General features: G+C 30.7%; 4 protein-coding genes across 4 annotated transcripts; 2 read left to right on the forward strand and 2 right to left on the reverse strand.

Annotated features, from left to right (window-relative positions):
• Positions 1-7217: 7217 nt before the first annotated feature.
• TVAGG3_0283230 (protein ubiquitination) lies at positions 7218-8157 on the forward strand (the record flags this gene model as incomplete). Its single annotated transcript, XM_001301070.2, has 1 exon — positions 7252-8136. The coding sequence occupies one exon, from the start codon at positions 7252-7254 to the stop codon at positions 8134-8136; it is 885 nt and encodes a 294-aa protein (XP_001301071.1).
• Positions 8158-8494: 337 nt separating this feature from the next.
• On the reverse strand, positions 8495-9410 carry TVAGG3_0283240 (uncharacterized protein; the record flags this gene model as incomplete). Its single annotated transcript, XM_001301069.2, has 1 exon — positions 8628-9410. One exon carries the CDS (start codon positions 9408-9410, stop codon positions 8628-8630), a length of 783 nt encoding a protein of 260 aa, XP_001301070.1.
• Positions 9411-9818: 408 nt separating this feature from the next.
• TVAGG3_0283250 (Ankyrin repeat family) lies at positions 9819-10724 on the forward strand (the record flags this gene model as incomplete). The annotated part of the gene is made up of 1 exon (XM_001301068.2): positions 10473-10703. One exon carries the CDS (start codon positions 10473-10475, stop codon positions 10701-10703), a length of 231 nt encoding a protein of 76 aa, XP_001301069.1.
• Positions 10725-11711: 987 nt separating this feature from the next.
• Positions 11712-13175, reverse strand: TVAGG3_0283260 (uncharacterized protein; the record flags this gene model as incomplete). The annotated part of the gene is made up of 1 exon (XM_001301067.1): positions 11712-13175. The coding sequence occupies one exon, from the start codon at positions 13173-13175 to the stop codon at positions 11712-11714; it is 1464 nt and encodes a 487-aa protein (XP_001301068.1).
• Positions 13176-14099: the final 924 nt, after the last annotated feature.

Consider the following 14099-nt stretch of genomic DNA (forward strand, 5'->3'; position numbering starts at 1 on the left):
ATGAAAAAGATAGGAATAGCAATGAATAGTGATGTGAGTATAGAAAATGTAAGAGATATGAATGCAAAGCAATCAGTATTTAGGATATTGACCATAGATTTCGAAAAAAAATGCTGCATATTGAGCGAAAACTATGATTATATTATAAGGCTGTCATTTAAAGCATAATGAAACTATTCCCTTTTCATTTTAATCGAATAAGATAGTAAAGATTTTTGAATTAGCTAGAAACTGATGAGATGTTTTCACAAATCAGATTTTTAATCTCTATAATGCATAATTCACTCAATATCTCAATTTGATATTGCGAGATATTTTTGCTATCGGTTTCGCAATTTTGACACAATAGCAAGAGGGTTCTATAAGCATTATTATCAACGTAGAATCTGAATATCATATCAGAAAATGTCGCAAATCTGACATTTACAGACCAAATAGCAAAAATAATTGAATACTTTTCGCAAAAACTTTAAAAATCGATAAAAATATGAAATATAGATATTAAAGAGACTTTTTATATAATATTCATAAAGATTTTCCAAAAATATGATACCGCAAAATTTAAAAAGTGACGTCTTGAGTGGAGTCAAAGGTCGAAATTGCTAGCTAAATGTTTTTTTAGCGAAATTGCGTATTGTACGTTTTTTTCGCAAAACGACACCCTTAGTTCATAAGATAAATATGCTTGTATGATAAATAATTAAATTATTTCTATAATCACTATATCTAACTTTAATTGATATTAATGAAATTTACTATATTTCGAAAGGTATTGAATATTCTTTATAATGCAAAAGAAAAGGAAGAAATCAAAACAATTTCATTTACAAATGTTTATATAATTGGTAATCTAAAGAGTGAAAACATAATATTAAAGATATAAGATGCAAATCCTCCACTGTGGTTTTCAATCTCTTCTTAGGAAGCAAAATAAGATTCCAAATTTTGGGAATCTTTCTTTAAATCAACTATAATGTGTACATGAAATATTGTGAATGACCTCTTTATAGCATGCATGAAATAGTGAATTTTTATTTACTTCCAGATCAAGAAAAAAATGTAAACAATTCAAATTAACTTCCAAAAACTTTTTCCTTTATTCAATTTTTTGATACCAAATATGTTCAATATACTATTTTATGCATTTTTATTAAAAATTATTTTACAGCTTCAAAAAACTTCTTCTTGAATTCAATTTTTTATAATGAAATGTTGTAGAATATCGTTTCTAAATGCACTTTAAAACATATTTTAATAACTTCCAAAAAGTGAACGTTACTTCCAGCCCTTGAATTTTCTCCAATTCTCTCTCAAATTTAATAGGCCAAGAATTTTGGAAACTTCCAAAGGAAATTTCCAGACAACGATTAGGTCATTAGCATTGCTAATTCTTAAAGATGCTCAAATCATGGTTTAAATGGCTCAGTATATATTATCGTATGTATTGGCTGTTATGAAAGACACCGAAAAAATTCCAAAAAAGTTCTGGATTTCAAAATGTAAAGTAAAAAAATAATTTTTTTATAATCGTCTTTTAGAAGTTGTGTTTTTTGAGATTGGAAACTTCTCACTTTTTTCCCAAATTTGCAACCCTAGAAGTATCAAATATACAAACGCTACAAAAAACGAAATTGATGAAAATTTTTTGGAATAAATTTTTGAATATGTAAATGATTTCCTGATGAAATTATCTTTAAAAGATACCACATAAGTCTGTTCATCATGGTAAAAAGTAGATTTTGTAAAGTTCTCAATTTATATTATGAATTTTCAAAATGGAAAAAACATGTTTGGAAAATGGTAAATATTTTAAAGATGTTCCGCAATGTCTACCAAACGAAAATTTCCTATTAATTCCAAATAGGAAAATTTCCTATTTAGAATTTATGTAAAGGTAGTCTCACGAGAAAACTGACGGTAAAAATTCGATGAAACCAGGTGCATTGTATAGTACATATATGTGGTAAATAAATGTCGATTAGCTTTGTAAAAAATATCCCACAGTTTTTGAGATCTTGAAAACGGCCATTCAAAAAGTCGAAAATTTTCGCGAGATGTTAATGGGCAAGACAGTTTTTCGACAAATAAATCGTAAACATGGGAATTAAAATAAGGCGTTATATTATATATATGGTAAAGAATATGGATGTGAAGAGCGTTAGTAGAATGGAAAGACTTTGAAATTTTAAAAAATTTATCTGGACTAAAAAATTATTTGATTATAAAAAACATATTATATATCAATTGCTATATAGAATTATCATAACAGATTTTGGAAAAGCCGCAAATCCCCAAGTTGGAGAATTCATTAAATACTAATTATTCAGCTTTTTATCAGAAAGGAAGGTAGTCTAGGGGTTGGGAACACTATGCTCTTTTTGAATCTAAAAGGCAACTGATAACATCTTTGTTTTTTTTTCTTATTCTGCCATTATTGTTTTTCCTTGTTATGATTCAAATTAAAAATATTTTAGTAAAGGTATTTTGGACATCATTTTTTCACATTGTCTCAATGCAAATGTTTGAAAATTTTGTAGGCAATATGACAACTCTTTCAACATTTGTTCTCTTTTATTAACTCAAACAGATTTAGGATCTAATTTCATGCCTTCGAAGACATTTAAACCATCTTCAACATAATTTATTGACAAATTGATAACAATTACTCATGAATGTCGTAGATTTAATATCCTGTCACTCAGCAACAAATTCGGGTTCAATAACAAAGCTCAGTAAAAACTTTACAGAAATTCTCCAATTTATTTTAGTGTCTTTTTGCGTCATTACGGCTGCATTTTCTTCTGCATCTGAACGCTGTGTTTGGAAGAAGACGAAATACAGAAACTTTCAACACAAGTAATCAGATTTTCTTGTCTTTCATGTTAAAATGCTTCATCTCGCTAGGTATACGTCATTTATTGGATGGATTGTTAGCTTTGTGTCCAAATAGCAAAAAAAAGTATTAATTTAAATTTCGCATTTTGCATAAGTATACGCTTTAATTTATATCAAAACAGATTTAGATAGCTTAAAACAATATAGTTTACTCATAAATACATCTTGATAATTCACTTCTTCAATTTTCATAATCTTATATCCTGACCTATATCCTCTTATAAACCATATTTCTACTGAGATCTTCTTAAAGCATCTTTTTATCCCTATCTACACCTCGAAACCCTATTTTTCCGGCGGAATATGAATCTTCGGGTCTCGCTGATTCGATTTCTGCAGTCAGATCGTAAAAATACCCACTACATAGCCTGATAATCTCTATTTAAGTTCCTTAATTTTTTTGAAAAAAAAATTAAAACTCCCTTATCAAACATCATGCTCATTTTAAGAATTTCATTTTTCCTTTAAGTTTAAAATATACGCTTTTTAGCATGTTTATAATACATTTTCAATTTACATTTACATTTTTATTTTTGAATTGTTTATTTATATTTCCGTTTGAACAATAATATTTATTGAAAATTGTGAGAGAAACGGATATAATAAAAAACACCATACAACAAAATTCACTTTTTTTCATACTTACGCGGATCACTCCTTTTCGGCCCAATATGCCGGAAATGATAAAACTCTCAGATCTAGTTGCTAAGATCCAAACTCTCGACTCTCAAATCTATTTCCTCAGATATTGTTGCTAAGATCTACTTCCTCAGATCTTGTTGCTAAGATCTACTTCCTCAGATCTTGTTGCTAAGATCCAAACTCTCGACTCTCAAATCTATTTCCTCAGATCTTGTTGCTAAGATCTACTTCCTCAGATCTTGTTGCTAAGATCTACTTCCTCAGATCTTGTTGCTAAGATCTACTTCCTCAGATCTTGTTGCTCAGATCTAAACTCTCGACTCTCAAATCTACTTCCTCAGATCTTGTTGCTAAGATCTAAACTCTCGACTCTCAAATCTACTTCCTCAGATCTTGTTGCTAAGATCCAAACTCTCGACTCTCAAATCTACTTCCTCAGATCTTGTTGCTAAGATCTACTTCCTCAGATCTTGTTGCTAAGATCTACTTCCTCAGATCTTGTTGCTCAGATCTAAACTCTCGACTCTCAAATCTACTTCCTCAGATCTTGTTGCTAAGATCTACTTCCTCAGATCTTGTTGCTAAGATCTACTTCCTCAGATCTTGTTGCTAAGATCTAAACTCTCGACTCTCAAATCTACTTCCTCAGATCTTGTTGCTAAGATCCAAACTCTCGACTCTCAAATCTATTTCCTCAGATCTTGTTGCTAAGATCTACTTCCTCAGATCTTGTTGCTAAGATCCAAACTCTCGACTCTCAAATCTACTTCCTCAGATCTTGTTGCTCAGATCTAAACTCTCGACTCTCAAATCTACTTCCTCAGATCTTGTTGCTAAGATCTACTTACTCAGATCTTGTTGCTAAGATCCAAACTCTCGACTCTCAAATCTACTTCCTCAGATCTTGTTGCTCAGATCTAAACTCTCGACTCTCAAATCTACTTCCTCAGATCTTGTTGCTAAGATCCAAACTCTCGACTCTCAAATCTACTTCCTCAGATCTTGTTGCTAAGATCGATCTATTATACTCAATTTTACTTAAGCAATATAGATCACCTTTATTATGATTCTCTTTATCTGTACTTGTTTAAAATTAAATTACATCATAAAGATCTAATTACAAATTATTTAGAATTTTGAAATAAAACCAGTATTTTATCAAATGCTTTGAGATTAATGCATTCAAACTTAAAAAAAAAGATATATTCAGATCAATTTCAATATTATTGATTTTTTAATGTAAAAACTATGTCTACATAGATCTCAAACAATTTTATTAGATACTCTTTTTCCCAATTTTTTTCAAAATCTCTTTTTACATATCAAAAATTGTATTTTTCAATTTCATTTTTATTTTTTCCATATTTTTTTTGGAATTTGGATATGCGTCCAAAGTAGTTATGTCATTAGAAAAATATTAGATATCTGAAGAGAAAATGATAACTTAGAGAGTTTTAAAGATTTTATTTTCGAATACAAATATAGACCTCAGAGGAATACATTCTAAATAAATTTGTATCTGAGGGTGAATAAATAAGAACAAAATTTAAAGGGTTAGCATAAATAATGTAGAAATTAAGATTGGAATTTAAATTTAATACAAAATTAAAGGGAATGAATTTGCGATTAGTAGGGTATGGCAAATGGATTGGGAAACATTGGTTACACATGAAAATTATCAGATGTAAGAATTTGGTGCAGATATTTTAAAAATGAGATCTGAGTGCTTAAACAATATCTCAAAATTCAAATTTTCCAAATGAAAATTTGGAAAATTCCCAAAATGCAGAATCAACTGATGATTTTCAATCATTAATAACGCCAATACAAGAAGATCATTTTCCTTCTGCCAACGAACTAAAACAATGGTTTGATATTGCCCATGATGTTTTAATTAGTCCGCCACCTGAGAATCAACATCCAGAAATTGATGAAGAAGAGACACAAAAAGCAATTTATCTATTACAAAACTTAGACTTTCCTAAGAAATAAAATTATTTAATTTATTCTTGTTTGTTTTTTAATTAAACATGTATATTTATTAACATTTCCTTTTTTAATACCTTTCCAACTTCTATTAGTAACAAACACATAACTAATTTGAAGATTTAGCGTTATGAAGAAGTATCCAAGTAATAACGTCAATAATGCATTTGCGATAGGATATAATTGCACCAAAGGTTAAAACTTGTATAAAGAATGAAAAATGAAATTTAATACAATTTTTTTTCGAAAAAAATCCATGCTTGGCTAGATTTTCATAGTTATTGAATATGCATTACTGACATCTTGTAAAAGATGCCGATCAAGGCTTTCAAGATTGCTAAATTTCTCGATTAAAATTTACATTTTTTTTTTATTTGTGTTTAATTACATTTTACAGTTTGCAGACTTACATAAAATCCGCAACATAGTGGTTATTTAATATTTGCCCCACAGTATTGTAGTTTGAAATTTACGATAAGATTATAATTGATAAAGTAAGGTTTTGTCATTAATGCATCTTATAAACTTTCATTGATAAATATGGATAGATAAGTTCTGTGTTCAAAAGTAAGCATTTTTTAAAACGCGCAATTATATCAAGAACGACTATCATAAATTCATGAGTATCGATGATTTTCGTTTAGGATGGACTTAATCGGCTTGATTGATATACATATTTTAAAATGGCATAGCTTTGTGCATGTTATGTCAAGCATTGTGCCAAACCAATTTAAAATGAAACAAATTATTTTAAAGAAACTATATATGAACTATTCGAACACTTTATATTAATGTAGGGAGCTATAAATTTAAATATTCTAAAAATTTATTTATTTGTTAAGAGTTCGGAACAAATTTATTATTGAATATATAGGAAATCAAATAATTATGCATAATCGCATAAAAAAATGCTGAAACAATGAAAAGAAAAAAATAGTTGCCCAATAGAAAAAGTCGAACCCATACCCCTACCCATTGAGTTATCCTCACTTTCAAGTTTCGATCGAAAAAAAGGTATTTAATCGCGTAACTCGCACCTTTTAGTCGTATTTCGAAGTTCTATATAGTATTAAAGATTAAGTTACATTATGTACAAAATAACTTTTTATTGTTATTTGATTTTGATAGCATTATTAGCTGAATATGAAAAATCTCGTAGAAATAATCATTTCATTCAGACATAAGTATTGGATTGTTTCCCAACAAGCATAATAACACACGTTTCATATTATAATTTATTTCATTTCTGTACAAAATTTAGATAACGATATCAAATAAAAAAAACTGTGGCATTTTTTTACTTCAAACTATCATGAAGTGTAACCAAATTGGGTGAGTATTCTTGCTATCAGTATGACATGAAAAAGTGAACGACAAAAATTGAAGATATTGTAGTTAACTCGGATTTTTTTAATTGCAAACACATCTATAATTTGTTTAAATATCATTTATTATATCAAAATCGAAAAATTCGTTTTTGGAAATCTTTGAATTTATGAGAAGTTCTACAAAGACACTTACAAATATAGCGTTTGCAATAAAAAGGATCTTTAATCTTCTTCATCCTTGCTCAGAAACTTCTACTGGTTACCTTACGGGTAACCTGCAAAGCTGCTTCCAAGGCATCGGGAAAATAACGTATTTTCGTGAGACTACCTTTATTTATGTGGAAAAATTATTTTCTGAGAAAAATTTTTTAAAGGCAAAAGAAAATCATTTTTTATAAAGATGGAAGCTGATTTAAGCTACTGTCCTAAGCATGTTGATGAATGGTGCAATGACATCGATTTTGTCAATAAGAGGAACATCCATCAGCTGAGCATGATTCTGGATTCCTGCTTGTTAACATCAAAACAGTTCAAAAAGTTCTTCGAAATAATTAAATCTACTTGTAACATGGAAGAAGTATTAGTATTGATGAAACATACACATTTTGCATCCCATGATTGTCCGGCCGAGACTTTTTCAATTTTAAACAATGTTGCAGAGATTCTTGAAGTACCTTTTATTCAAGAAATCAATGAAGACATTAAGTATTTTCAGTCTGGTAAATCAATACCAGAGAAACAACATGATGAACCACTGAAGACTGCTACAAGTGATGAAAACACAAGAAAATTAAGAGAATTGCCTCTCATGGAAGATAACTTCTATGAAATTTTCAAGATCCTCACAAAGGCATCACGAGAAGATGATCAGTACACAATCAAAGTAGCTGTTGATGAAAAGTATTGCAATGTAAGAACAAGCAAATTAGATTACGACTCATTACTTTTCGCTGCTCTAAAAGGAGAGAACAAACTTGCCAGATATCTTGTAAAATATGGTGCGAATCCTAGAACAAAGTCGAGAAATCTTGATACGATTTTGAAACTCTATACGATGAGAAACGATTTGGAAGGTGTCAAGTTTGCCATCGAATTTATTGATATCAATTCACAAGATGATTTAGGCAATGCAGCACTTCATTATTCCGTATACAACAACAATTATGAGATAACGAAGTTTCTCATATCGCAACCAGACGTTAATATATATGTCAGTAACAAAGGCAAGATGACATCAACTCATAACGAAATTCTGAAGGCGCTTTTCAATTCCGCCACGAATTAATAAAAACTATTTTTATACAAATGAATTCTTTTTAATTTGAGAAAATAATTTTGAATTATTTAAGGGTGCCGGAAAGTGAGGTGACGCGATTTTGAGTATTGCTCATAACTTCATTTGTAGTAAAGAAATTAATGATATTGAAACATATATTAGTAGGGTATATACTAAGGTTTTTATTTCTATGATATTGAGTTCTTAGATACTTCCACTATGAATAAAACTGCTCCGCAATTATCGAACTTGCGGACCTATCTAGTCCCTTTTTTTCCATAGCAGGGGCTGATACTCCAGGAATGATATCCAGGTACAAGATACTAGATATTTTACAGAAAACATTTGGCACTTGTTAAAAAGTGTCGAGATGCAATTAGTGAGTAACTTCAAAACTAAGACAGATTTCACTACCATCTCATTGGATTCTGCTAATTACTATTAGGGAACAAACTCAATGGTAGTGGTTTCGAGTCGAAATGGTCTCATTCAAAGTTTAATTAGATTTGTATCAAGTCCTCCAATATTGTGTCGAAGCCAGTGAGATACATTTCAATAGTACTAAGTTGGATCTTCATGTTGCTAACATCATCAAAGAAGTTCATAAGATTAAGACTGAATTTGTCACTACCACTCTCATTCATGTACTTGTAGTATGTCTGTTTGAAAGGCTCATTCAAGTGATCTGGGATGTTACTTGAAATAGATTCAATCAAATTCGGAATGAATTCTGGATTTTTCTCGTTGTATCTTGCAAGGAAATCACATCCCAAGTAGACATCAGAAAGACTTGGAAGATCTTTCAAAAGATTTTCTCCAATGAGATACAAAATGTTTGTTATGAATTTGTAGAAACGGAATGACATCGGATTCCGTTTCGAATAAGGAAGTGCTTGTGGACATTTAGAAACAATCTTAGAGACAAACTTAAAGACTGTTTTAACAGATGGTCCTTTAGCACTTTCAAGAGCCAAAATTGAGAAATTGTTGTAAAAAAACACAAACAAATTACCCCAGTCTTCTTTCTCAAGAGGAACTGAGAACAAACAAAACAAAATCTTAAATAATCGCTTCGATTTCGAGTGATCAACAATATCTCGAAAATTATCAACTAATGAATCACAAAACTCATTACGTAATGCAGGTGTTGAACTGATAATTCGTGCAACAATTGTATATATCAAATATCTCGGTGGATAATTGATGTAATTAGTTAAAATTATTGTGGGAATATCTGTTTTGATCAAGTGTGAAAAGATGCTTGAATAGTTCTGTTTCTCCATGGCATCGGATACTTCTTTCGAACAGATATCTTCAATCAAATCTGACCATTGTCGCCAGAAAATATTATATATCATCTCTCCATCACATGAAAAATATGGAATATCATTGAACAAACTACAATGGAACTGTGAATTGATGGTACTTGAAATTTTTTTAAACCGACATTTGAATACCTTCTCAAATTTTCAAAGGCAAAAGAAAGTTCTCAATTTATATTAAGAGTGTGCAAAATGTAAAAAACGTGTTTCAAAAAAGTAAATATTTTAAGGATATTCCACAATATCTATTAAATGAAAACAACGAAAATTTCCTATAAATGATAATACTTGGAATTTTTTTTATTCAGTGGAAAAATTATTTTCTGAGAAAAATTTTTTAAAGGCAAAAGAAAATCATTTTTTATAAAGATGGAAGCTGATTTAAGCTACTGTCCTAAGCATGTTGATGAATGGTGCAATGACATCGATTTTGTCAATAAGAGGAACATCCATCAGCTGAGCATGATTCTGGATTCCTGCTTGTTAACATCAAAACAGTTCAAAAAGTTCTTCGAAATAATTAAATCTACTTGTAACATGGAAGAAGTATTAGTATTGATGAAACATACACATTTTGCATCCCATGATTGTCCGGCCGAGACTTTTTCAATTTTAAACAATGTTGCAGAGATTCTTGAAGTACCTTTTATTCAAGAAATCAATGAAGACATTAAGTATTTTCAGTCTGGTAAATCAATACCAGAGAAACAACATGATGAACCACTGAAGACTGCTACAAGTGATGAAAACACAAGAAAATTAAGAGAATTGCCTCTCATAGAAGATAACTTCTATGAAATTTTCAAGATCCTCACAAAGGCATCACGAGAAGATGATCAGTACACAATCAAAGTAGCTGTTGATGAAAAGTATTGCAATGTAAGAACAAGCAAATTAGATTACGACTCATTACTTTTCGCTGCTCTAAAAGGAGAGAACAAACTTGCCAGATATCTTGTAAAATATGGTGCGAATCCTAGAACAAAGTCGAGAAATCTTGATACGATTTTGAAACTCTATACGATGAGAAACGATTTGGAAGGTGTCAAGTTTGCCATCGAATTTATTGATATCAATTCACAAGATGATTTAGGCAATGCAGCACTTCATTATTCCGTATACAACAGCAATTATGAGATAACGAAGTTTCTCATATCGCAACCAGACGTTAACATATCTGTCAGAAACAAAGGCAAGATGACATCAACTCATAACGAAATTCTGAAGGCGCTTTTCAATTCCGCCACGAATTAATAAAAACGATTTTTATTCAAATGAATTCTTTTTAATCAAATTTGATTAAATCTGTATAAATATTTGAGAAAATAATTTTGAATTATTTAAGAATGAAAAAATTCTATGATTTAAGTAACTATATAGCTGGGAAAAATTTGAGCGTTTTTTAAAAAACATGGTTTGCGAGAAAAATTGAGCAATTACTGACACAAAGTCCCCACAATTTCAAAAACTTTTCAATGCCAAAAAATAATTTTTGTTTACAAATGTTTGCTTCCTGACAAACAGAGCCTCACAAAATACTCAAACATACAACTTAATAATAACTGAGTAACTAAACTCATTTTCTTACGTAAAGTTTCCTTATCGAACATCTTCCCTAATAAAGAGTAAGCACTCTTTCTAAATAGAGACTTATTGAAGGAAAATGAGATAGGAATTAACATGAATATCAAAAACAACAAAGACATGGCACCAGTTGATAACTCAATTCTGGTGGCAATATTCGGCTTTTATTGATACAAATGAATTATTTCGAAAAATATTTAAGGTTACACTTATGCCTATCTGACTTTAATTCAAATTTTTTTGACAATTGGCTTGAATTAAATATCTAAATTGAAGGCTCTGTCATAGGTGCGTAAGTGAACTCTTATATATATGATATCATCTAAGTTATCTAATAAAATAACAATTATACAAAAAGAAATCTTTTAATACACAAAGAAAAAATATATGAAGAATAATATATAATAAAACAAATATATAAGGTCGATGAAAAATTGAGCGTTTTTAAAAAACCGCCGTTTGAGAGGAAAATTGTGAGCCCCGATGTATACTTTTTGACATTGTCAAAAACTTTGAAAGGACCAAAAAAATTTTAGTGTCAGAAAGTTTACAAATGTATACTTTCTGACAAACAGACTCTCAGAAAGTACTCAAACTGCGGTTTTTAATTTCCGCACTTTTTTTTGGCGACCTTATATATATAAATAAATATAAAACAAAATAAAAAAATTATTATAATTATTGGAAGAATTCTGAAAATCCATCAATAGTACTAAGTTGGATCTTCATGTTGCTAACATCATCAAAGAAGTTCATAAGATTAAGACTGAATTTGTCACTACCACTCTCATTCATGTACTTGTAGTATGTCTGTTTGAAAGGCTCATTCAAGTGATCTGGGATGTTACTTGAAATAGATTCAATCAAATTCGGAATGAATTCTGGATCTTTCTCGTTGTATCTTGCAAGGAAATCACATCCCAAACTGTTAGAAATGTTCAAAAGAACGCCAAATGACAAGATGACATGTTTTTGTAATGAAATAACATTAGGAATGTGGTTAAGCATTTCAATCAAAACATTGAATGATTGACCTATTGATTCTATGTTATTAGATATCAATCCTAACTGTGTGAAATGGAATGCGAGAGTAAGGAAAGGTTCTTCCAAAACAATCTCTGGACAATCACCAAAATTAGCACGGAAGAATGTCAATATTTCTTCAACAAGTTTAGGAATAGTTAACAATGGTGTCAATGGTGATCCATCTTGTAATTTCATGCTGTTCATGATCATGTTAAATACTTCAACATGTGATTTGTCATTATAAAAATTGATGATACCGAAATTAGTAAATGGACTAAAGAAAAGTGCATTCAAAGTAGTCAATATTTTTCTTGCAAAATGCCAGTTTCCGCCAATACTAGCGAAAGAAACTGTGACATTATCTGTGTGACGACGTTTCATGTCGTGTGCTTCAACAAGAGAAATTGCGTCACTAAGGTTTAAGTTGCTTTGTTGATTGTTGTTGAAATTCGGAACATCAGAAAGACTTGGAAGATCTTTCAAAAGATTTTCTCCAATGAGATACAAAATGTTTGTTATGAATTTGTAGAAACGGAATGACATCGGATTCCGTTTCGAATAAGGAAGTGCTTGTGGACATTTAGAAACAATCTTAGAGACAAACTTAAAGACTGTTTTAACAGATGGTCCTTTAGCACTTTCAAGAGCCAAAATTGAGAAATTGTTGTAAAAAAACACAAACAAATTACCCCAGTCTTCTTTCTCAAGAGGAACTGAGAACAAACAAAACAAAATCTTAAATAATCGCTTCGATTTCGAGTGATCAACAATATCTCGAAAATTATCAACTAATGAATCACAAAACTCATTACGTAATGCAGGTGTTGAACTGATAATTCGTGCAACAATTGTATATATCAAATATCTCGGTGGATAATTGATGTAATTAGTTAAAATTATTGTGGGAATATCTGTTTTGATCAAGTGTGAAAAGATGCTTGAATAGTTCTGTTTCTCCATGGCATCGGATACTTCTTTCGAACAGATATCTTCAATCAAATCTGACCATTGTCGCCAGAAAATATTATATATCATCTCTCCATCACATGAAAAATATGGAATATCATTGAACAAACTACAATGGAACTGTGAATTGATGGTACTTGAGTTGTTCATGTTGTACTTACTCAAGTAATCACCGATGAACTGTATAATACTAAGTTCTAAGGTAAATTGGGAATTTTCGCGCTTGCAAATTTCGGAATATTCTTTAACATGTGGGGATGTTTCAATCATTACATGGAATACTGAATGTGCAAGCAACCGGACATAGTTTGGCTTCTGATTATTCACATCTAACGGTGCATCGTTAGCAATCTTTTGCAAAAAGAACGGATTGTTGATCGCGGAACGAGCAATTTGAATAAGAAAGCCAAGACGATACTGCATGGGTATTGAAAATGGTTCTGTGGCCATTTCTACTATTTGGTCGGACACAAATATGAGTTCTTGGATTATTGTGAACTGGGATTTGATGAAAAGGTCATCAATTGTGGTAGAAGTGAAGGACTGGTCTTCAAAGATGGCGGAGTAGGTCTCTTCTGGGTAGTTGTCGAATGATGTAAGGCCACAACAGATAAATTGGTGCATAACTGGCTCAAATGCTTTGATAAGGTCATCGTTGCCTGCCTGGCTGGATATATTGCATAGTTTGAGGCAGGATTGTAGAAGGAATACGGCTAAATTAAAATTTTGTTGCAATAAATCTAAAATAAACTGGATAATTTGGGCCACGAGTGGTGGAGACACAATCGTTGTGCTAGTAAGAAGGTTGCCAACTGCTGTAACGTTGTTCTTGTCGGTGAAAATTTCCATATGTTGTAATATTGTGGCAATAAAGTCAATAAGACCTGAACAGAGTTCGGGTTTCTGCATAATGAAGTCTGATTGTGCTATACTTGATGCAATTGAGATAGAATTTGTGGCTGATTCTGAGTTATCGGAAAAAAGAAGTTGTTTGAGTTTGTTGAAAATCTGATTGTCGATGAAAACATTTGCTAAGTGCTCTTGGAATTGAAAATTACCAATGAAACGATTCGC

This window comes from Trichomonas vaginalis, chromosome V (assembly GCF_026262505.1).
Source record: "Trichomonas vaginalis G3 chromosome V, whole genome shotgun sequence".
Classification (NCBI taxonomy): domain Eukaryota; phylum Parabasalia; order Trichomonadida; family Trichomonadidae; genus Trichomonas; species Trichomonas vaginalis.